General features: G+C 52.4%; 3 protein-coding genes across 5 annotated transcripts in view; 1 reads left to right on the forward strand and 2 right to left on the reverse strand.

The window, feature by feature from the left end:
* Positions 1-41: 41 nt before the first annotated feature.
* On the reverse strand, positions 42-11,559 carry MAN2C1 (mannosidase alpha class 2C member 1). Its single transcript, XM_041489807.1, has 26 exons — positions 11,451-11,559; positions 10,934-11,059; positions 10,325-10,448; positions 10,007-10,077; positions 9,688-9,865; positions 9,029-9,218; positions 8,557-8,663; positions 7,473-7,583; positions 7,021-7,113; positions 6,804-6,920; positions 6,276-6,371; positions 5,829-5,974; positions 5,275-5,398; positions 4,992-5,113; positions 4,388-4,473; positions 3,753-3,923; positions 3,386-3,468; positions 3,111-3,205; positions 2,884-2,988; positions 2,532-2,688; positions 2,069-2,212; positions 1,869-1,978; positions 1,228-1,307; positions 956-1,101; positions 696-799; positions 42-621 (listed from the first exon to the last, which is right to left on the reverse strand). Exons 1-26 carry the CDS (start codon positions 11,540-11,542, stop codon positions 504-506), a joined length of 3,096 nt encoding a protein of 1,031 aa, XP_041345741.1. The 5' UTR covers positions 11,543-11,559; the 3' UTR covers positions 42-503.
* LOC121365498 (cuticle collagen dpy-13-like) lies at positions 11,541-11,909 on the forward strand. The gene has a single exon (XM_041489738.1). The coding sequence runs from the start codon at positions 11,541-11,543 to the stop codon at positions 11,907-11,909; it is 369 nt and encodes a 122-aa protein (XP_041345672.1).
* A 1,754-nt stretch (positions 11,910-13,663) lies between these two features.
* SIN3A (SIN3 transcription regulator family member A) overlaps positions 13,664-23,741 on the reverse strand; it is a 33,056-nt gene continuing 22,978 nt past the window's right edge. For all 3 annotated transcript variants that reach the window (XM_041489751.1, XM_041489750.1, XM_041489752.1), the window contains exons 12-21: positions 23,044-23,160; positions 22,105-22,343; positions 20,717-20,900; positions 19,974-20,547; positions 19,331-19,500; positions 18,130-18,303; positions 17,345-17,437; positions 16,912-17,006; positions 16,498-16,705; positions 13,664-15,107 (exon numbers count right to left, since the gene is read on the reverse strand). In XM_041489751.1, the coding sequence (XP_041345685.1) occupies positions 14,877-15,107; positions 16,498-16,705; positions 16,912-17,006; positions 17,345-17,437; positions 18,130-18,303; positions 19,331-19,500; positions 19,974-20,547; positions 20,717-20,900; positions 22,105-22,343; positions 23,044-23,160 (2,085 nt within the window). In that variant the 3' untranslated portion in view covers positions 13,664-14,876. The remainder of the gene's footprint in view (positions 15,108-16,497; positions 16,706-16,911; positions 17,007-17,344; positions 17,438-18,129; positions 18,304-19,330; positions 19,501-19,973; positions 20,548-20,716; positions 20,901-22,104; positions 22,344-23,043; positions 23,161-23,741) is intronic.

Genomic DNA, 23,741 nt, shown 5'->3' on the forward strand with positions numbered 1-23,741 from the left:
TTAAGAAAACAGGCTGGAGCTTGTTTTTATGTAATTCTCTTGATTTTTTTTTTTTTTTGTGTTTCCTCTTCTGCAAGGGCAGTGCAAGGGACAGGCAGGGGGAGAAGGGAAGGAGTGGAGTGTCTTTTTACACTCACTCCTGGACAAGATGAAGGCTGTGACACAGGAGTCACTGTGTAAGCTGCTGGTCCCCAAACCTCTGTGGCTAGAGCAGAGCCCGTGCAGGGCCACCAGCCTGTCTGCACCTTTGTCCACACTTAAATGAACTCAGAACTCACTCAAGACCACCTACCCTGGTTGGGCAGTGGGCAGCAGTCCTTCCCTGAGGAGCAGGGTTGTTCAAGCACTGCTCTCCAACACTTGGGTGCAGGACAGGGGCACAGTGCCCTTCCCTGGAATGCTGCCTCGCACAAGGATGGGGATGGGGAACAGCTCAGTCTGCAATTTGAGCTCACAGTGCTGGTCCAGGCGGCTGCAGCAGCAGCAAGGGCTGATGTCTGGTGTCAGCAGCTGAGGAGCAGGAGGACGGAGAGCACGCGGAAGGGCGTGAAGGAAAGCCTCAGGCCCCGCTGCTCCAGCCGCAGGTGGCCCTGCGCCACCGGCCGCTCCAGGAGGTCACAGCTGGGGGACAAAGCACAAGGCTGAAGGACTGATCTCCATCCCCACACACCCCCAGCCCTTCTGCATGGACTCACAGCATCGCCTCCTTAACGGGGAGGGAGGTCTGGAGCCAGGCGGTGACTGTGCTGCCATGGGCCTCGTAGAGCCGAACCACCACAGCCTCAGGTCTGTCCTCGGCCTTTGGGGGAGTTCAGACACGTGAGACAGGCACAGCCTCTCCAACGCAAGTTGCTGTGCTCAGCTGAGCCTGACCACCAGTCGGTGAGGGTGAAAGAGCTGCTCAACTGCAGCACCTTAGCCCCTCTGCCCTCCCGTCCTCTAGCCCAGCACCTGCCTGCTTGACAGCCTCCAGCACGACGGCAGGTGAGCTGACAGAGAAGGCACTCCAGGCTGGGCACTGGGCACAGCTGGCTGGCACCACGTGCAGGGGGAAATTCAAGTTGTAGGCTTGCTGAATCACACCGGCCTCCTGGAAGGAACCTGCAGCACAAGAACCTCTCTCTGGTCAGGCTCTGTACGCACACAGCCGGAGGCACGCTCACCCCAAGGCTCACTGGAGCAGCTCCCACCCTGCATGTCCCCATGGGGCCCAGCTCTGTCACTCACCCTGGTGAGGCATCACAGCGTAGGTGAACTGGTGGTGCCCAATGTCTGCTGTGGCATCAGGGGACTTGGGTGCTCTCAGCCTAAGGCAACGTGAGGTTAGTGAGACCAGTGTCTTGGCAGCACCCGCTGTCACCCAAAGCACTGTGACAAGACAAATGCTTCCCTTGCTACCTCGAAGCTGGCCCTGAAGTGGAAGCAAACATGCAACAGAAAACAGATCCTGGACAATCCCAGAAGCTAAAAAAACTGGGGTGTCATCCTGTGAAAATTGTAGTTGATGGAGTCAAACTGAAATAGGCAGATTCTTTTAGCTTTGTATGCACCCCTAACGTTAACACTCCTGTTCCTTTCCTCTCCTTAAACCTCCCTTCCTGGGGTATGTTTTGGTTAGCAACAGAAAAGCCACCTGCTACAGATATGAATCTGATCTCTCCTGATTTATCTTTGAGCACAGTTCAGAGGAATTAGCTCTAACTGACTAAGATAATGTAAGTCAGCCAAATTCTCAGAAAACAGCCACCCACTAGACTATTTCCTTGTTATAACTAAGGTCATTTAGGAGCAGGTGTTGCCTTGACTTCAGAGGGACACCTCAGAAGGCAGAGTAGCCCAGCAGCCCCCCTCACCCATCCCTAACTCACAGGGAGAGGCTGAGGATGTTCCTGTGGGCCGATGCTCCGTACTTGCAGTCGTTCAGCAGAGCCACCCCAAAGCCGTGCTCAGAGAGATCCAGCCACTTGTGAGACCACACCTGCAGCAGGCAGGCACCAAGGGCTGTGCTCAGCACACGGAGCTGCTGCCCGGAACAGGAGCCCCAGGAGCAGAGCAGCTCCCTGCTCACCTCGAACCGAGCCCAGTCCCAGGACGTGTTCCAGTGCGTTGGCCGCTGCAGGTGCCCAAACTGGATCTCGTAGGTAGCGTTTGTGCTCCGGACCTGCACAGGGAACTCCACCTTCAGGAACTTGTGAGCCTCCTTCCACTCCACCTAAACGTGGCAGCAGAAGGATGTCACAGTGGGGGACTGACGGGCAGACACTGCACTTCTCGTGTCCCCGTGTGCAGCAGCCAGTGCACGTCAGCTACAACAAAACCACACCAGAGTCTCAACACGGATGAACTGGTGGGTCCCACTTCCACCCTTGGCCCTCGGGACCCCCAGCCTTGGGCTGCTTGCTGCAGAAGAGGACTGGCAGCAGGGGACTCCAGGGAAGAAAACAGGGAGAGGGGATATAATTCAGGCACAAGGTTCAGCTCCTCAGCTCCCAGCTGTACAGGACCTTAGTGTCACACAGCAGGGGCCAAACCTGGGTCAGGAAGCGGAGGTACGGGCACATGGCATCCAGGATGATCTCCTGGGTTAAGGTGCTGCTTTTCCCGACCTGCAGGGAGAACCTCACACTTCCCCGCAGGCCCCCAGCCTGGGTGATTTCCAGAGGCTTCAGCAGTGTTGTCACTGGCTTCCTAGAGAAAGGAATGAAGGCAGAGATAGGATAGTCTGAGCCTGGTAGATCCAGGTTCCCAAATCCCAATGCAGCCACCCACACAGCAGGCACTCACTTCTCCAGAGTGAATGCTCTCTTACAGCTAGGACTGACAGGGAGGCAAGAATCTCAGGACAAAGCCAAAACCCAAGTACTGCATGCACTGCTCCTCTACCTGGTTTCCAAGTGATAATCCATCACATCCCAGGCATCCCAGTAGAGGGGAACATCATCAAACAGTGCAAACTGGTTGGCATAGCAGCCATCTGGGACTGACTCTCTGAAATAAAGTGGAACAGGAGAACAGCAGCATCAGGAGGACTGGCAGTGGAGAAAGGTGCACAGTGAGGAGTCCTGGGAGAGGTTTCAGGAGCTCAGGGCCAGGAGCTGGGTAACACAAACCTCCCCGAGTCCAGCAGCTGAAGTGAGGTCAGGCGCCCCATCGTGTCCAGGCAGACAGCAATTACCCCATTCTCCATGGTAATGGAGCCATCCTCCTTGGGAAAGGCCAGAAACAGCTGTCACAGACCCACACCTGTGGGAGCCGAGTGCCTCCAATGCAAATTTAATATGTGGATTCCTTAGATTTCTCCTCCTTTCAACCCTAACCCTGATTTCTCCTCAAACAACCTCTGACGTGGGGGACACAGACCTGAGGAAATCTGCCTTGTGCTCACCTGTTTCCTCACTGCCACAGGCTGAGGAGGCACAAATGGCTCCTGCACTAGGGCATAGCCCATGCTGGGGACTGTCACCAGAGCTGGAAAGCAAAGAGGTTCTGTTCCAACACTCGCCCCAGACTGAACCCTACGTGACACGACTGCTGCCCTGCTGCTGTCACGTCAGATCTACCGCCTCCTCCCAAACCCTCCTCTTCTTCATGCGTGCTTCAGAGGACTTCATCCCCTTTCAAGCTGCCCAAAGAACAAATAAAACAGTCAATAAAACCCTCCCCAGAGGAGGGAAAGGCAAAGTATTTCCCTGTTAGCTATCCCTGCCCCGTAAGGAGCTCTGCTACGAGAGCTAGCCCCAGGTCAGACATACCCAACGCCTCTGCTCCGTCTGGCCCGGGCCTGGAGATCACCTCGGTGCGTTCCCAGCACAGCGTGTTCAACACCAGGGTGCTCCGGGTGCTGCACGCCCCGGGCTGCAGCAGATCCCTGCACAGGGATTGCACAGCCTCCTCCTGCAGCTGAGCACCAGCCCTGCGGATCTCTGCGCAACAAAAGGGCCCGAGCTGGCTCTGAGAGAGCTGCTGGCACTCCCCGTGCAATGTACACACACTTCATCTCCTTCCAAGCTACAATTGCTAATTATCATTAATTATTATTATCTATTAGTGATTCAAGTGTATAATTATTCTGAACTTTGTTATTACAAGATTACAATGAGCTGTGCCAGCTCAGCTGGAAAATTCTGGTTTCCAAAGCTCCTGCAAGCACCCCTGGGCAGGCAGAAACAAACCTTGGTGGGAGTCTATCCTGGCATGCCAGCAGCAAGCAGAAAAGCCAATAAATCGGGATGGTTCTCAATCCCTTGGCTCTCCTGCTAATCTAACACTATTTCAGACACGCCTGCTGAGCTGGCCCTGGCAGTGCAGGGCTGGAACCTCCCCACAGCCCCACCAGGCAGGACCTGCTCCCACAGGTGAGCACCCTCCTGGCCAAACTCCTGCTCACCTGTGTAGTATTGCAGGGCATCCTCAACCACCAGCTGGATGCAGCTGCCTGGCAGGACATCATGGAACTGGTTGAGCAGCAATAACCTAAAACAGAGAGCAGAAACCAGGGAAGAAAGTGGCAGAGAGCACTGGATTTGTGCTGGCTTAGAACAAGCTCTTCTCTCAAACAAGAGCCCTGTTTGCAAGACAGACAAATTTAGTTACTGCTCCTTATTCCCCCGTTACCCAACACTTGAGAGAAAAGGATTTCTCCCACAGCATCCTTTAAATCCCTTTATGTTAGGACTTGTCGGCTGTCATCTCAGTAAACCACAACCAGGGGCAGTAAGAGCTATTTGTTTTTACCCCTCAGGGCTATGAGATACCTTGTTGCACAAGCTCAAGCAAGCCAAAACTGGGAAGGAAGAAGCTTCGGTAAGAAATGAAGCTTGCAGACAGCGGAGCAGAGAGGGTTTGGAGTTATCTTTCAGCAGACAAGTCAAGCAAAGCAGCCAATTGTTTCCAGGTAGATTCCTGATCAGTTTATGGCAGGGGATGTGCACACACAGCGCTGCAGCACTGAACTCTGCCCCAGCACCACCAGTGCTCCTACACTCCCTCACCTCCAGAGCTGCTGGAGCTGGCTGGCAGGATACTGGAACGCTGTGTCCTGAGCCACAGCCAGGCTGCTGAGCACTTCCACGTCATGGAGAATCCGCTCACATTCCCGATTCCCCTTCTTTATCTGGCGCCAGTTAAGGACAGACGGAAGATGCTCAGGAAATGGGTAGCTGGGAGCGGAACTCTCACACCAGCAGCAGAATCCCAGCTCCAGGGCAGGAGGGTTGGCTGCTTGCAGGTGTTGTGAGTCTGCATGGCCCCTTTGCCTGGGAGTGGGACCCTCACCTGGGCCTGCGTGGTGTAGGTGCCGTTGTGCAGCTCGAGGAAGAGCTCTCCCACCCAGGTGCACAGCTGGGATGACTCCTTCTCCAAGACAGAAAAGAGTTGGTCAGGGGTGGAGATCTGCACCCTGTGGGACAGACACACAGACAGTGATGAGCTGGGGAGAAGCCTGTGACATGGCCAATGGTGCATCCGGGCTGGAAAGCTGACAGGCGTCAAAAACTGCAACACAACCACACAAAGTATTCCCCTCACCCTTCTCCTACCCCTCTCCTGTGAGCCTGTCCCTCCCTGTGGACATGCCCCAGGCAGGCACAGCTGCTGTGCTGGCCATTCACCCCACAGCTCTCCTGAGGGGTCACAAGCAGTCCATGGCTGCCCTGTGAACATGTTCTTACAGCTCTTGATGGAGAGATTCCATCCCCCTGAAAATCCTTCCCAGCCTTCTGCTTGCCCATCTCCCTGCCCTTCTCCCTTTGTTTTGGCACTGCAGAAGGCCAGGCCTGGCTCAAAGCAGATGCCCCTGCCAGGAGAGAGGGTGGGAGCTCTCCTCTCACCTGGGCAGCCCATCTGTGTTACTCATTCTTTTCATCCTGTCCAGCATCTTCTGCGTGGGTCCCCCTCCTCCATCCCCAAAGCCGAAAAGGAATGCGCTGTGGTTCACACGGCCTTTGTCCTTGTTGTTCTTCACTGTTTTCAGCATCTGGAGGGATTTTTGGGCAGCTGTAATCCCCTGGCAGCCAGCCCCAGCTCCCACAGCTCCACACAAGAAAGCCAGGTCAGTCTTTAGGGTGCAAAGCCCAGTCCTGCTCCTCTTCCCTGGCCCAAAGTGCCTAAATCAGGCACGGGCAAATCTTGGAGTCAGGCACCCCAACAGCCTTTGTCCAACAATGCTCCCAGATATCCTGCTCCCTTCCCAGGCAGTGCCCTCTCCCAGGAGCCCCACACCTGGCTCAGCCAGGGTGGCACTGCCCTTCTCGTGCAGGTCTGGGCACCTCACTCACCTCTGCCACTCGCCCATGCATCCCATAGGAATCACCAGGGGGAAAATGGGTCAGGACCTGGGAACCGTCAATGCCTTCCCAGAAAAAGGTGTGATGCTGGAGGGGAGAGAAGGGAAAATGTGGTGCACAGGGGCATGTCAGAGCCTCTTCAGGATTCAGACTGGGCCTTCGCTTTCTCTCCTGGGAGGTGCAGGATGCCCTGATGGATCAGTCCAAGGAGAGGACAAGAACACGGAATGCCACCAGGGCAGGGGCTGGATTTGCTGTCTCTTGGACCTGCACACAAGTCACAGCTTCCTGTCTGGAAGCAGAGGGAATATCTAGGCCAGGGGCCTGACTAGGATCTCTAATCACATCCTTCCTCTCTCCTAAAGCCTGGCAGGACATCACTGCCACCAAAACCTCGTGGCTTCTGGAAGCAGAGCCCGTGTTAGGTGAACTGAAGAACTGTGGAACCAACAGGTCCAGCCCTGCAGAAGACTCCAGCACCCACAGTCCATCCCCAAGGGAGAAGGCAGCACAGCTCACCGGGAAGGAGTTCACCAGGTTCCAGCTGAGCTTCTGTGTGAGGAAGCGCTGGATCCCACAGGCACGCATCAGCTGGGGCAGCTGGGCTGAGTACCCAAACGTGTCTGGCAGCCAGAACTGGGGCACAGCAGCAGAGCAGAGGGACACACAAGTCACAAAGAGCAAGGGCTGCAAGGAGATGGTGGGCAAGGAAGGCGTGATGGAAAACAACAAGTACCTCCGAGCAGATCCGGCCAAATTGCTCCTGGAAGAACCTCTGTCCCTGGAGAAACTGCCGCACCATGGACTCCCCGCTGGGCAGGTTCCCATCCTGGGGGGAAGGCACAGGGAGCCCGTGAGGAAAGCCAGGCACAGGGAAGGAGAGATCTTGTAAGACCCCCATTCCCACCCACCTGACCTGGCAGATCGTGGGGAGAAACTCAGCAGGGCTCAGCAGAGGGAAAAGGAGCAACACCCTGGGGAGTCCAAAGCTCCTTTCTCAGGGAATGATTTGGGAGAATTGCACTTTTGCCAGGCTGGACACTTCAGACAGCTGCTGCTCCTAGGCCTGGAGACCATCACCAACCAGACAGGCTCAGCAAAGGCTCTGCTCTCCCCTGCAGTGTCAGGCCCGGTCCCAGAGGATGGCACAAGGAGGCTGTGGCAAGCCAGGCTCACTGTGCTACTCACCATTTCCACCCAGGTGCCTCCAACAGGAATGAACTGTCCCTTGGCCACGAAGTGCTGAATGCGTGCATAGAGCCCGGGGTAGCGGCCGCGCACCCACTCGAACTGCTGCGCCTGCCAGAGCACAGCCATCAGCCCCAGCCCCCCACACCCTGCCCCTTCTCCCTGCTGCACTCCTGGTCTGCTACACCTTGGAATGCAAGCCTCTTTGAGATCCTCAGAGAGAGAGATGAATGCAGAGGTTGAATTAAAGCCTTTAGAGAAATTAAGATATATAAAGCCACATAGATATGAAGCAGAAGTGTTGGTTTAAGTTTTAAGTAAGTGCAAGTTACAGTTTTAACTAAGTAGAAATATATTTCAAGTACCTTAAGAAACTGTGTTAGCTCTTAAAGGCCCTAAGGCCTAGTTTAAAGTTCAGTAACTTATCTCCAGATATATCTAAAACACAGTAGAGCTTTGACTGTGTCTCTAGAACAGACAGAACTATATGTGTAAATAGATAGAAATATTCATGTAAATAGATATACATGTAAATTTTAAGAAAACAGATAGTATATTTGTGTAAATAGATAATATTATATACATAGTTTTTTTAGGTAAGAACTGACACTACTTTCGTACTACTTTTGAATATTAGAATTAAGTTTAGATTGGTTTAGAAAGAATGTTTTAGACTCGTGCTTTTAGCTGATTAGTTGTTTCATGTATAAGAATCCCCCTGTATTAAAAGGAACAAGAAGAAGAAGACAAGAAGAAAGAAGGCTGTGGTCCCTCCTGCACGAAGCCTGGGACTCTGTACCAGGGAGCAGCTGTTGCAGCTGCAGCTCTCGCTTGGGACTCCATGCCAGAAAGCTTTTAGCATGGATTTTAATACTTAGCACTGACTTTTAACACCTTGAACTCTTTGCCTTTGAGACTGATGTGTTCATGCAATAAACAACTTTATAGCAACTGACAGCTGCTCTTGTCTCCTTGAAGACCCCAGACCCAAAAGCGCCTCAACAGTTACATCCCCCCATCTCCTTCTGCTGGAGAAGCAACATGCCACGAGCAGAGGAGAGGTGTCCAGAGGGAGATCACTCACCTGGGAGCAGGCAAAGGTGAGCTCTGGATTGTGCTCCATCAGATGGACCACGGTGACCCAGCTCCGGGCGCACTTACGGATGGTCTCCTCATACGGCCACAGCCAGGCTGCAGGGACAGGCATGGCCCCACCATGGTTATTACCTAACACAAGCTCCTCACAGAGCTGGAACCTCTCTGAAACCCCTCCTGGGATGGGAAATCGAGGGCTGAAGCCCAACAGGTAGAAGACAGCACACTGTAATTCATCCCTCATCCCCAGTCCCATCAGTGTTCCAAAGGGCACAGCTAGCCAGACCCACTCTCCCACACTGCCCCAGTGACAAACCAGCAATGTGGCAGCACAGAGGGCCCATTCCCTCCTCTCTAGGCATGGTATCCTGCGCCTGGAGCCCAAGGGCAGCCTGTTCTCCCCTTGGGCAGCACCTCCTGGCCTCCAGGTGAGAGGAGAGGGAGCGCTGTGCTGCTCTCACCAGAGTCAATGTGGCAGTGCCCCATGGCATGGATGGTGTGCTGGCTCTCGCCGTTCCTCTGGCTGAAGATGGCTGCAGCCAGGCCACGTGCAGCAGGGAAGGTGGAGGGGTCCGTAACATCACACACGTTGACCATCTGGTTGGCAGTGTACAGTGCCTGGAAACTCCTCTGGTTTTCCTCCCCGAGGAGCTGGGGTTGAGAGGGATAAAAGTATGACTCTGGCCACCATACCAGCTCAGATGTCATCTGCCTACAGGAGAACCTGCTACCTCCTTTCAACACCTATCTCAGGCAGTCATAACAGGTAAACAACATGTCTCTGCTTCACAAACACAGCCTTTTGCCTTTTCTCACATGCCTTCCAAATCCAGGTTCCACATGTGCCCATTCCAGGGGACTGTGGTTAACATATCCTGCTTTGGAGCAGAAAGTGGATGAAAAAACACCTGTGGTTCTCTCAATTCAGCTTTCTCCTACTCTAGAATATCCTGAGTTGGAAGGGACCCACAAGGATCATCAAACCCAAACAGTGTCACTTGTGCTAAAGCAGAAACAGCAAACATTTTCTCCTCCAAGGTCTCAGGTCACAGAACAGCCAGAGGAGGAGATGCAGTGAAGCTGAGGAAAAGGTGAAGGAAGGGAAGAAGAGCTCCCAGACCTCAGCCATGTCCAGCAGTATTTCCAGATCCACCAGCAGTTCATAGACATCTCTGTTGAAGACAACCAGCTCAGCCTTGCTCAGGGTAACCCTCCTGTCTGGGTCTGGAGGGGCGATCATGCTGCCCTTGCCAGCTCCAAAGAGCCCATTGCAGGCCAGTTCCACGTACAGTGTCAGGCTGTGGGGACAAGAGGAAACCATCAGGGAGCAGTCACAAGCACCAGGACACAGACAAGGATGTGTGTGTCCTCCGCCTCTTGGCTTCCAATAACACCAAGGTCCCCAGCAGTGGGGGGCTCTGGCTTGCCTGACCACCCACCTGTGGGGCTCTGACTCTTTCAGGCTTCTTGTCAGGATGTAGCTGGTCTTCTCACCTTCCTTGGTCAATCCCTGCACAGGAAGATGGCACATTCAGCACAAGTCAGCAGAGGTCCATGACAGCAGGCTGGATGGGCAGGATAAGATACCCCAAAGTCCAGCTGGACAGAGGGGCTGGTCCCACACGCTGTGGGATAACTGTTGGCACAAGAACAGGAACAGAGCCCTGCACGCACCACAGAACATGTCAGGGGAGCCAAAGGTCACCACTGTGTACACAGCAGGGCACCTGGCACGCCCCTGATCCACGTCTCCATACCTGGACAGGCTGGGCATCTCGCCACACCATGCCCTCCCCATCGCTCTCCCAGACGAAGTGCACTTCCCGCCCTGCCCATGCCGGGGGGATGCTCAGCTCCACCTTAAACCAGCACGTCTCCCACCTGGAAGAGAGCAGGCAGCAACCTCAGTCCACTGTGTGACCTTCTCCTGAGGGAAAGCACGCTTCCTCAGAGCCCTCCATGGAAAAACCGGAGTGGGGACAGCCCACGAGTCTGATGGGATTCACAGACCTGATTTAACCTGTGCCCTTCTGGAACCACAGAGAAACAGACAGTGGCATCTTGTCTGACACTGCTGGGATAAGGATCTCCTCCCAAACTTGACAAGCAAACACATCCCCCCGAGAAGCATCAGAGACACAACCATGGTCACAAGGAGCTCTCAGCAGAAACGAGCAACAAACTTCTCCCTTCCCTCACGAAACCTCCCTTAGGGCTTCTGAGCAGCCACCGCCAAGCACTCAGCAGGGAAGATCAACTCATGTCTTCACCAGGGACAGCTTGTGAGGCCTCACCCACACAAATACCTCTGAGACACGAGCTCCGACCCCACCAGGGGCACAGCACCACCGACACCTGCTACTCACGTGGGCCCGAAAGACTCTCCCACTCGAGCCGGCCCGAACTCCTGCGCGACAGCCTCCTCGTACGGGATGCGCCGCGGGGTCTGGAAGTAGGAGAGCGATGCCGGCGGACAGCGATCCCCAAAAAGCCTGTGGTCAGAGACGGCCAGGACACATGAACAAGATCAGTCCCGCTCGGACTAGCCCGGGGTGGTACAGAGAGCTGTCAGAGCACGGCTGAATCGCCCTGCCACCACGCAGCACCCTCAGTAATGTTAACAGATCGCTGAGTAGCAAAGGGCCCTGTGGACCCCGGGTGGGCAGGGCAGGGCTGGGGGGCTGTGCCGTGGAGCAGCGCTCCATGCCGACTAAGGAAGGAGTGAGAGTGTGTGTGTGACAGATTTGTCCCCCCAGAGTGAATCCACTGAGCTCCCCGAGTCCCCGCACCCACGGCCGGCAGCGTCCCCACCCCGAGGGGACACAGCGGAGCCCGTCCCGGCCAGCGCCCGGGGGTGTCCCGGAGAGTCCCCCCGCCGCCCACCTGCCCCGCAGGTTGCAGTCGGTGAAGTAGGTGTCGGAGAGGAACTTCTCCACTCGCTCCAGGGCCGTCCGCCGGTTCTTGATCGCGGCCATGGCAGCTCCCGAGCCCCCGCCCCGCCCCGCGCGGCGCAGGCGCGGCCGAGCCCCGGAGCGCCCGCCCGGAGAGCCCGGAGAGCCCGCCCGGAGCGCCCGCCCGGAGCGCCCGCTCGGAGAGCCCGGAGAGGCCGCCCGTAGAGCCCGCCCGGAGCGCCCGGAGCGCCCGCCCGGAGAGCCCGGAGAGCCCGGAGCCCGCCCGGAGCGCCCGCCCGGAGAGCCCGGAGCCCGCCCGGAGCCCGCGAATCGGGGCGGCCCCGGGGATCGCCCTCCTGCCCCGCAGACCCCGCGGCGCATCCCGTACGAGGAGGCTGTCGCGCAGGAGTTCGGGCCGGCTCGAGTGGGAGAGTCTTTCGGGCCCACGTGAGTAGCAGGTGTCGGTGGTGCTGTGCCCCTGGTGGGGTCGGAGCTCGTGTCTCAGAGGTATTTGTGTGGGTGAGGCCTCACAAGCTGTCCCTGGTGAAGACATGAGTTGATCTTCCCTGCTGAGTGCTTGGCGGTGGCTGCTCAGAAGCCCTAAGGGAGGTTTCGTGAGGGAAGGGAGAAGTTTGTTGCTCGTTTCTGCTGAGAGCTCCTTGTGACCATGGTTGTGTCTCTGATGCTTCTCGGGGGGATGTGTTTGCTTGTCAAGTTTGGGAGGAGATCCTTATCCCACCCTGAGTGCTCCCTGGGTGAAGACAGAACCCTCCTCATCGCTGTCCCTGAGCCTAAGCAATCCTGCACCCTCCTCTCCATGTCCTGGTTTGCCTCCAAATTGCCCCAAAATGTCACTATCAGCAGGGAAGGAAGAATCTGTACACGATGCTCAGCCCTGATGTTTTAATGGAAATACTGCTCTACAGTCAAGTTTACAACATCGGTATAGAAATCACATGGGTTGTGGGCCGAGGATCACGTTACAGAATATAAAAAACCAAGATCAAATAAAAAGAAAATTAGAAAAAAACCCTCTGTTATTGTACAGGCTGGGAGCAGAGCTGGGATGTCAGGTGTCACACGGGCAGAGGTCTCCCCGCTGTGTCCCAGGGACCTGCACCAGCCCCCCTGGCTCAATGGCAGGCAGGCACAGGACCCTCCTGGCACAGGACCCCCACCAAGCAGCAGCAGCTGGTACTTCCAAGCTGGCCAAAAGTCTAAATCAACAAAGATTTTCCCTTCCACGTCACCTTGAGCATACACCAGAATAAAAAAAGGGGGGAAATAATAGGGGAGCGTGCATGACACCTTTGGAATGGAAGAGGACACATGAGAGCCCCTTTGCCTGGTTACAGCAGAGGAGGAGAAAGGAGACGGGTGATTTATTGCTAGCAAAGTGTGAAAAGCCCCTGCTGGGCTCTTGCTTCTCTCCCTCTTCTCCACAGGCTCCCATTCCAGACCTGCCTGCTGTGCACTGGCTGCCAATGACTCGCACCCTCGGGGCTGTGACTGCCACCCCACTCCAGGTGTCCCCTCCAGCCCTGCTCCCCGGCAGGGAAGGAGCTGTGGTAGCAGGAGGAAGAACCTGGAACTAGATGATATTTAAGGTTCCTTCCAACCCAGGCTGTTCCATGATTCTGTGAACCTCTGTCTCAAACACAGTGAGTCCCTCGGAGAGGCTGAAGCCGTGGCAGAGCCCTGCTCGTGGCTCCCTGTCCAGGGACGATGGAAGCCACTCCAGGCGTGCAGGATGGATTTTTGCTAGGAAAGCCACCTCCTTTGAGGAGACACGGTGCAGTGGTGGCTGTCATGGCTTACAAAGTCTGTGCTGGCTTTATTTTTAAATTCAGAATCTTCCCCCGCATTTTAAATATCTGCCAGTGTTAAATTTCTCTACTTAAAAAAATATATATATCCCATATGTGGATTTCTGGAGTGAAATGCACCGAGGCCCCCCCCGGTCCCTCCTCCTTCTCCTGCCCACACACACACGTGCACACACACGCAGAGCAGCTCTGTCAAATACTGGCTTGGTATTTCCCATGATGTTTTCTCCAACACAGAAACGGAAAAATACATCAGCACAATCAGCCCCAGCTGAGTTGCTCAGCAACACTTCCCAAAAGTGAAGATCCTTGGAGCTGGAAAATAAGGTGGATAAAAATTACCCACCAGGAAAAAGCCAAACATTTAAAAAAATTAAAATTATATACTCTATATTTATATTTCTTTCAGGCTGTTTACACCTCAGTTGTTTAACCCCCAAATGCACACGCTGCCTCTGCTGTTTCCTCTTGCCAGCCTCAGAAAAGGGGTTGGATTACACCTCCCTCTTCCCCCCTCCCCTCTCCCACCCCAAAACCTGCATGCTGGAACAGTGCCTCTCAGACCAGGAACACGGCTGTGGGTGAGCGAGTGTCTTCCTCCAGTTAAGAACAAAGACATTATTTTTTTTATTTACAAAAAAAGGAGAAAAAAGTTTCCACACAAAAGCACTACAATGATAACTCCCTTTGGTAAAAAGTGTAATAAATGTCTCCATCGGTCTGTCTGTCGGTACTAATTCTCAAGCCACCTGGTACTATGGTACACAAGAAGCTAGTACAGTTATGCTAGCACATCAAGCATAATTCCTTTAATTAAAAAAAAAAAAAAAAGAAAAAAAAAGAAAAAAACCCCAAAAAATTGACAATTTGTACATTTATTTACAAAAAAGGAGGGGAACATGTTAAAATCGTGTTGTTCTCTGCTGTGTGTGTGTACGTACATGTGTGTGAAAAGCTGGTGCATGGCACTAGGAGAGACTAGTAAACAAGCAGGTACAAAAAAAAAAAACCAAAAAAAAAAACCAAAAAAAAAGGAAACAAAACCAAAAACCCAAAATAAAAATAAAACAGTTCCACTGGCACTAGAAAGGACAGACCGATCTGCACAGGGTGAGTCCAGCCTGGGAGGAGGGGAGGGAGCGAGAGGAGCCCGGGGCGCGCTGCCCCGCGGCCCCGCGCCGGAGCCCGCCAGGAGAGGAGAATCCGGTGGTGACAGGCACCCGGGGACTTCGGGGACACATCCAAGCGGGCCGGCGGCGGAGAGCATCCCGTTCCCCTCCCTCGCCGCTCAGGGCCTCCCTCCGGGGAGTCAAAGCCTCAACGCTGCTGGTGTGTACGAGCTCGTGGTGTTTCTCTGCGATGGCTCAGTTCAGAGAAGGGTCCTTCCTGCCCAAAAAGGGCCGGCAGCCCACGGCCCCGGGCGGAGATCCACGTCCCCGGGGGGAATCCCGCCGGGACAGGCTGCACCAGCCACGCAGGAGTCAAGTGGCCATGTGACGGAGATACAGTGAGGGGAGAAAGGCATCTCCCTCCTTCCCTGGATGCGCGCACACACACACATCTCCCGGGCTCTTCCTCGCCCCAGGGGACTCCTAGGGTGTCTTGAATATCGTGCCATATTTGACGCGGTACTTGTTGATGCTGACAAAGTGCAGGGTCTCTGTGTCACACGTGGTGGTGCAGGGCACCAAGCCCTCCAAGCCTTCACCCATGAGCCACTTGTTTGTCTCGGCTGCCATTTCGCGGGGCACATGCTCCTTGGTCCATTTGTCCACCCAGGCCTGGAACCGCTGGTGCAGCCGCTTGCTCACCCTTTCGTGGGACTGCAGAAACAGGGAGAGGTGTTAGGAAAAGGCAGCTCTGGCCCCCAAACTGCAGCATAACACAAAGCCTGGCTACTAGGTGACACAGGCAAGGGAATCAAACACACAGGGAGTTTGTAGTACAGGCACTGGACTAATGACAGAGGGAAAGCTCTCAAGAAGGTCCCCCCAGAGTCTCTTCTCCAAGCAAAAATGTGGCAAAATGAGCTCAGAAATATAAAAAAAGTTTATACTTTTTTGTTTGATACAATAGTTCCCGGGCTGGGGACATGGAACATATCCAGTGGGAGCCTGGAAGTTGCATGCCCAGCTCAGAGTGAGTCCCCTCTGCATTGCCAAAAGATGCTGCTGCCTCCTCTGCTAGCACCCAGGACCAGGCAAGTCCTGCTCTTCCCAGCCCTCCAGAGAGGGCCACAGCCCCAGGAAGGAGCACGTTCAACATGCATTACACATACTGGGGACACAATTGCTACAGAAAATTAAGACCCAGGTCAGGTCTAACAGGCTCAAGAAGCTCTGACTTAACAGAAACATCAGGAGAGGAAGAAGTGTGCACTTTTTTGGGTAAGAGCATCTGCCTAAGGAATGTAAAATGCAGGACAGATGGTATAAAGCCATGGCTACAGTCATAATTGAAAACAGCCAATATAATTAAACCTCCAGATTAAAATTTACAGATTTTATTATTTGTTTGTTCTTCTCCCAGAGACTGACTGCTTTGGGGTGTTAACTGCTAAATCAGATTTGTTTCCAAAATCCAGTGTAGCTTCTACAGCTCCCTCAATGTATTCCAGTAACCAAAGGCTAAGCTGCACACTACATATTTAACACTTAAAGAATTTATGCTCAGATTCTCTGTGAAGAGCACTGGCACACAGTATCCTGCTTATAAGCTTACATTTCCTTGAGGTTTGTGCCAGTTGAATGAGATAGACGGAATTCAATCAAAATCCTCAGTATCAGCATTTCCAAGAGTCATTATGCTCCAATAAAATGCTCTCATCTGATGTGGATGCAAAGTTTAAGAGAATTCCTTTACAACTAATGAACTAAAGCCACTACCTGTATCTCATCAGCAAGAAAAGTGGTAAGTAGTTGCTTTATAAATCTAAAGACATGATAGAAGTGGATGGAAGAAATATTCCCGTAAGATGAGAAAAGGAGAGTGTCAAAGCATTCCAGATGACCAGATCAGTTTCCTCCAGTGCAATCCTCCTAAATTTGGATGGAGTCTGGCCATCAGTCACCCGTCAGGAGTCACAAGCTCTCTTCATCTTGGATAAACCCAAACTTCTACAGCTTCCCAAACAGCTGGAAAGCAACGCCTCCTTCCTTCCCCTGGGTCCCAGGAAACACCAGCAGCCCACCCCGTTCTCTGGCTGGCTCCTACCTGCTGGGCTCGCAGCAGCGCGGTCCTCCTGTACATGTAATCCTCTGATTTGATCACGTACACCATCTTATAGGAGTTCAGCTTGAATTTACACTCCACCTTGTCCAGGCTCTCTATGTTCTCCATGGACTTCTTACTGTTTCCCTCCTTCCCTTCTTTCTCCTGCTGCTCCCGACCACGCTGACACTTGCGGATCCGCCTCAGATTCCTGCAAACCAGAGAACCCCTCTTGGAATTAGCACCCACCCCCTGGCACTGCGCAGCTGGTGCAAGCTCAGCTTAGGCGGTGGATCTCAAGGCTGGGTTGGACAGGGCTCGGAACAGCCTGGTCTAGTGGGAGGTGTCTCTGCACACAGCAGGGGGTGGAATGAGATGAGCTCTAGGGACCTTTCCCAGCACAGCCTGGCCACTCACCTGGGCAGGAAGACGGGTTTCTGGGCCAGGTGCTCGCGGAGCTCGGGGGAGGTAGAATCAGAGTTGACGTACCGCTCCACGTAGTCACACCAGCGCTGGAAGCAAGCACAGAGCAAGCATCAGCCACTGCCCTCCCACCAACAACTGCAAGGCTTCAGGAGGCTAAGCTGGAAGTCATGCAGGAGAACACAACATGCCTTCTGAAGGCTCTGTGCATCTTATGCCCAAAAAGGCAGGTACAATGGTTCTTTATGTGGTTTTGAGTATTTTCTAATATGAAATAAACCAAGAAGGATTTGCCTGCTCACATCACTGGAAGCTTTACAGCATGTCCTTGATGTTTCTTTGTCTTGTGCTAACGGACCACACCACCACGCAGCTGGACACTCAACCTTGACCATCACAGTCAGCTCTCTGGACAAGATGCCCTTACCTCTGCTTCCACAGGGTCATCCGAGTTTTCCTCTTCTGTGTCCAGCAGCTCAATGGTTAACTGAACTTGACCTCTGCTCTGAATGAACATCAGCTGTAAAGAAAAAGCAGAAGAAACTTCAGCAAGAGGAAGTCTGAAATAGAAACAAACACCTTCACTTCTCACTGGGGCAAAGGGACAATGAAGCAAGTTGGCAGTTTTGGGGCTTCTTGAGCCCTCAAAGTGAGTCTGAGGGCACAGGAAGAGATATTATACACTCAGGCTTTTATCCAAAGTACTTCTCTGGCTCAGAAAGGGCCTGACCACTTCCTGCCTCTTCAGCAAAGGAAGTATGGATTTGATTAGCACAGGTTTATTAGCAATGTATGCAGGCAGCAGTGATTTAATGCCCAGTCAATAGTGGCAGATCTCCCAACAGTCAACAAAATTGAGACACCAGAGAAACAGGAGAGTTTGAGCTAACAAATGAAAAGCAGTGGCAGCCAAGCAGTCAGTATGATACAGCCCAAAGCTGCTGTAAAGCACAGGGGATATTCATTGCTGTTCCAGGAAATAGATTCCTCCTTGAAACTTCATTTCTGAGGGGCCCTTACAGAAGCATTAACCTATGTTCCAAAAACTGGCAGCATGTGCACTGGTTTTCACTGGGATGGAGTTAATTTTCTTCACTTTTGGGTACCTAAACAAGGCTCTTTTTTTTTAAAGGACTGGTGCCCCTCCTTTCTTCAAAGGCACCCCCCTCAGCTCTTGCTGGTTTTACAGTGCAGCTCAGAGCCTGGCTTTACCTTGAAGCAGTTCTCCTCGGACATGAGCTGCTCGGCTTTGCGCTGGTAGGCGGCCTCCAGGAGCGTGCGCGAGGACTGGGACGCCAGGAGCCCTCCCGTGGCTCCGTTGCTGTTCTCTGAGAGGTACAGGTCTGTCACCTGCACACAGATCTCATCGCTCACGATGTGCTGCAGCTGCAAACAGGAGCAACGGGGGCAAGGGGTTTGTCAGGGAGGCTGCTACACCCCCACCAGAACAGAATAAAAGAAGGGTGTGACGATGGGATTGAGCTCAAGCAAAAAAAAAATCCCTTAGCTTCTTCCACTAGATGATCTCTGCTGCTATGTGAAAAGACTACAAGATCTTTAGAAAAATTAGCAGGTGGCAAAGCACAACTACTCAGAGAAAAACTACACTCAGAGAACATTCTGATCAGCAGCAGGAGAGGAAGGGCCAGAGCTCCGTGACACAGCATGTCCTCTCCTCACCAAGGGGCTGCTGCTGTGTCTGAGGAGAGGGGTGGGAGGTTTAAGATCAAATCCATATTTTGTGTTAGTGTAAAAATCAAAAGTCTCCCAACTGTCTTCTGAATTCAGTTAATCTCTGGACTGAAGGGCTTCTGAAGAGCAGCTCTACCCTTCTGAAAGAGGAAAGCCCTTTCAAGCTATTCCCCTTCCAGCCCCTTGTGTCTGTTTTTGTTCTTTATGCTACAAAAAGGCACAAGAATTTTTCCTTTGCTCACACAGTCTTCCTACCAACCCAATAAAAGGACTGGAGTTTAACAGCCAAAATGAGCTACTCCAGCAGCCAGATAAGAGACAAAAGGTTTTTAGAAAAAGCGTGCACTCCTACAGCACTGATGGAAAGGAAAGGAACTATTTAGATGTAATTTCTTTGGGTTGTTTTTCAAAGCTAAAGCAAGATTAGCTCTGGACACGCTTTGAACACTTACATCTAAAACATCTGGAAAACAAGGAGAACTTTGTAAAGGATATTTTCAGTAATTCAAACAGATCAAAAATCACTCTCTATCATTTCTCTACTATGAGGCTCAGAGAGCTGGGTGCAGAAACACCCTGAATTTACCTTCTTACCTCTGAAATTCCCCATGTGGGCACACAACACAGCCTCCAATGCGAGCCTGGGCTCTCACTGCAGCAAACAACCTGCCTGCTTTCTCTGCCCCGCCCCACCCCGCCCCCAGGCCGTGCTGGCAGCCACCTGTCGGACGATGCTCTGGATCAGCTTGTCCATGGTGAAGGCGATGTAGGCGTGGATGGTGAACATCTCGCGCAGCGAGTCCTCGTACTGCGACGAGTCCATGTTCCCGTCCAGCAGGTTGCGCACCATGTCCAGGAAGGCCGGGTAGTAATCCTCAACATCGATGTCCACTGCAGCAGGAGAGAAGGGGAGACATGGGCACACCACCCCCAGGAAGGGCTGCTGTGAGTTTTGGTCCTCAGGTGACCCACGTAAGCTGAAGAGTTACTTAAACTTTATGTCCTTTATGGACATAAATCTTTGTACATAAAACCATAACTTTGAAGGCCACAGATATTTTCATAATCTTTTGCTTTCTAGCTCTAGCCTCCTCCATGAGCCTTTTATTTCTGAAAAGTTTTACTTAGGAAACTTGAGGATATGCAAGTGTACAAGAAAAGCTCTCATGAAATAACTGCTGCGTATTTTCCTTTTGCTAGTGCAAGTCCTATGTTCTCCACATCTTCCCATCTCTCCAGGGATAATAAAAGAGAGCCCATCTCGAAGGCTCACTGCTGTTCACGTGCCTGAAGACACCAAACACCCTGTCACCACACTACAGAAACACCTTTTTCCCCCCAGCCTCCCACCAGAAGTCACTCACTGGGCTCCTTCAGTCGCAGCTGGATGGCAGGACTGTCACTCTTGTCTCGCTTGATGCCCAGCACTTCCCTCTCCCACTCCCGTTCCCGCGTCTCCTCCTCGATCTGCCGCTCGGCCTGGGTGCAGATCCGCAGCAGCCGCAAGCACAGGATCTGGTGCAGCCTCATGAAGATGTACCAGTTGCTGTTCACGTAGAAGAGGTTGTAGACCTCATCCATGCCCCGCAGCTTCTGGGCTGTCGTGTTGTTGAACATCAGCTTGGTTTTGGGAGGACTACCCCCAACACCGTTGTGCTTTTTTGCAGCCCCAGTAGCTTCGTCCACATCCATTTCCTCTTCTTCTTCCTCTTCCACATCTGAGAGTTCACCTCGCTGAGCAAACAGCAGGTCTGGAATGAAGTGATACATGATCTGCTTGATTTTGTACTTGTCCTCTTTCTGGATTCCCGTCTGCCGCTTCACGTGGTGGATGATGAGAGAGGCAGCATCTTCCAGGATCTGCTTGTCTTCATAGGCGAGTGAGAGGTGTGGGCCTGTGGGGACTCCAGCATTGTCTTCTGAAGCCTGCTCTTGCCTCTACAAAGGAGAAACAGCAAAAAAATCAGCCTAAACAATCCCCTTCCACCACCCAAGAGCCTGCTAGAAACAGATTTCCTCCCTCATCAAACTGTGAGGTAGGGGAACTGAAACTGCACTAGCAAAGTACATAAGCTCGAGGGAAGGAAACTGTTGGTGGCCATCTCACCTCATCATAGATGCTTTCAATCTCATTGAGGAGACTCTTTGACCTTAGGACCTTGGTATCATTCTGCTTGAAGTTGATGCCCTGGTGGTCCAAGGATTTCAGGTAATACTTCTCATTCTGCTCTCGCCAGACTTTATTAAATCCTCTCTGGGCTTCTCGCCACTCTTCCTCTTTCATCTTTAACCTTGGATCAAGAAAACAAAGGTGAGCTAAGAGGTGAGCATATAAGAAAAACCTTGGCCCACGGTTCTTGGTGAGTGTTGACAGAAGCTGAACTCCCAATGAAATGGGCATGGATCAAAGACATCCCACAGAAAGGAGCTTTCCAGGAGCTGCCCCCTGGACACAGCCTTCTGGAGAAACCACTCTGGCTTTCTTTCACATTAAGGTAAAACCACATAGGAACAAAGCAGCCCCAGGAGAGGAAATAAAGGGACGGGGAAGGCAAAAAAGATGGCCCTGGTCTCTCACAGAAAGCTCCACCTGTGGAACAGGGGCAGCTTAGTTTGGACAACTGAACAAAGCACGGACAACTCAATATCCTGGGAATGCACTCCTGAACCTTGACTCAGCATCCCAAGCAAAGCACCCCTGATTCAGCTGAAGAAAGGTAGGGAAACTGGGACCTTGCAGGTGTCTTGGGAAGGCTGCTCTGCCCAGCTCCAGAACTCCAAAACACAAGACCCAGAGTCCCACAGAGATAAAACAACATATACTGCTTACACACCGCCTTGACCTTCCACAAGGAGTTGCAGCATCCATTCCCCTTTAACTGAGGAAGGGGAGGCTGACAACAGAAACAGGACTGGGAATCTGAGGATAGCAGAGACACCATGATCTGGGCACACAGACCCAAAGGATTTGGAAAGGGATCACAGTTAGCTCTGGGACAACAGCTCCCTTATCTTACACACAGTGCTGGCACCAGGGAAGAAAAAAGTTTAAGAGGAGACAACAAAAGCTCTATATCCTTCCAGCTGAGCTGTAAGGATTTTGCTTCAGGAGGGCAATTCCCTCTAGGTGATTATTATGGAATACACCAACTGTCCAGAATATAAATGAACTTTTTAGTTTCACAGAATAATAGAATCATGGAATGGCCTGGTTGAGAAGGGACCTTACAGATCATCTTGTCCCACCTCCTGCCATGGGCAGGGACACTTCCCACTGGACCATGTTGCTCCAAGCCCTGCCCAGTCTGGCCATGAACACTTCCAGAGGTGGGGCAGCCACAACCTTTTGGGGCAAATTTAGATTTTGAGTGGAGGGCCTTGTGGAGGACACACTCCTGAGGGCAGAAATCAGCCACTTTTCCATAAATTTGGAGGGCACAGAGTGCATTACCCTTGGGAAGGGACCCTGGGGCAGGGTGCTGGGGCACTCAGTACCTTTTCAGCACGATGGGAACAGCCACAGAGGGGTTCTTGCGAAGCCCGTCGATGATGTCCGCCGCTTTGTCAGCGTATATCCTCTGCAGAGCCTTGCGGTGGATCACCTCCGAGGTGCCCCCCAGAGTATTGTCCAGCCGGAATTTGGCCTGCTCCTCCGCAGACAAGCGTGACAGCTTCTTCTGGATTGCCTCCAGAACGCGGATGGTTGCCAGGTTGGTCTCCAAGACAACATCCAGCTGGAGAGAACAGTGCATTAGCCGTAGCATTTGAATAGACAAAACATGATACTTCACGGAGGCAAACATTCAAGTGACACCAAACAAGAAGCTGTGCCTGTTTAACAAGGTGTACTCGAGCACTTTGGTGTTCAGCTGCTCTAAAATAATCCAATTACATTTCATCTGCTACCTAAATAATACCGTGGAAGAATTTAAAGGCTACCAGAATTATACTGTTCGGAAATTACATCTTCCAGCTGGGAATAGAACACAATTGACAGTTACTCTACAAAAGGACGTGCCAAATATGTGCAGATTCAGGTAATTGCCCAGCTAACTTCCATTTCCAGTCAAAATGTCAGTCATTTAAAATCCTGAACTTATTGCTTTGCAGATGATTACAGGGGAATGCATGTTCTCATGCACTACGTGGGCAGGAAGAACAGAAAAGATGTAACAATTCCGTGCTTGGCCATTCAACAATTTCATGTGGAGCGGGGTGAACGAAGAACTCTGCACAAAAGGTGAGGGGCAGGGGTGGCAGCTTGGTGGTTATGCAGCCACTGCTTCTTGCATGAAGAGAAAACAAGCTTTTATGCCAAAAACCAGGTGGCAGACGCAATAAAAGATGCAGAATTAAAGGTATCATTACATCGAACTCATCAACTGTTCACAGAACAGAGCTTTGTGAGACATGAACCAAGGAAAAGGAATTTACCTCAAAACGCTCGTCCTCACACCTGTAGATGTGCTCTTCATATTGGGTCTTCTTGGAGCTCACAAATGTGGAATCTTCAGACCAGGACGGGAAGGAGACCCAGGTGTCATTCAAAACCTTGGAGGGAGGCAGAGGGACAACAAGAGTTGTGGTCAGTGTTCAAGGGGATCACACCTGGCCAGCTCCAATAGCAGTCTTCTGATGGGACAATCTAATTCCCAGCTGGAAAAAGTGTGTGCCCCTTCCAAAGCCCAGCTTTCACAGGGCAACCCCAAACAGCCAGAACCCAAACAGCCAGGCAGCCTGAAAAAATTCATAGCTGGAGCTGTGAGGAAAAACCTTGCGGGAGAAGAGGAAAATAAAGATGAAATGAGCTTTTTCTGCTACTTTGGATTAGTCAGCTGCAACCAGCTGGTTCCCCATGTGTGATTCACCATCAACACAGTGTGGTCACCACAGCAGACCTGTCTGTGAGACAGGACACAGCTGCTGCCTCCAAACAAGGCTAATTGGAAGTACAAAACCATAGCCCAGCATCACCTTTACTGACAAAACAGCTCAGCACGAGCAGCTTTCAATATAGGAGCAGAACATTAAAAAGCAAACGAACAAACAACCAACCCAACAACCACCTCAAAGAGGCCAAAGGCAAAGAAACAATGATTTTGGCAGGCAGTCTTGAAAGCCAGGTCCAGTTT

Source organism: Pyrgilauda ruficollis, unplaced genomic scaffold (genome assembly GCF_017590135.1).
Source record: "Pyrgilauda ruficollis isolate IOZ18807 unplaced genomic scaffold, ASM1759013v1 scaffold96, whole genome shotgun sequence".
NCBI classification, from domain to species: domain Eukaryota; kingdom Metazoa; phylum Chordata; class Aves; order Passeriformes; family Passeridae; genus Pyrgilauda; species Pyrgilauda ruficollis.

Excerpts from the sequence above, each read along its gene's own strand:
- LOC121365498 (XM_041489738.1), top strand. The coding sequence starts at position 11,541 with ATGGCAGCTCCCGAGCCCCCGCCCCGCCCCGCGCGGCGCAGGCGCGGC.
- MAN2C1 (XM_041489807.1), bottom strand. The coding sequence starts at position 11,542 with ATGGCCGCGATCAAGAACCGGCGGACGGCCCTGGAGCGAGTGGAGAAG. Across the intron at positions 9,219-9,687 it reads TACTGCTGGACATGGCTGAG|CTCCTCGGGGAGGAAAACCA; the intron begins GTCTGGGAGCTC and ends TCTCAACCCCAG. Across the intron at positions 1,979-2,068 it reads GGGACTGGGCTCGGTTCGAG|GTGTGGTCTCACAAGTGGCT; the intron begins GTGAGCAGGGAG and ends TGCCTGCTGCAG.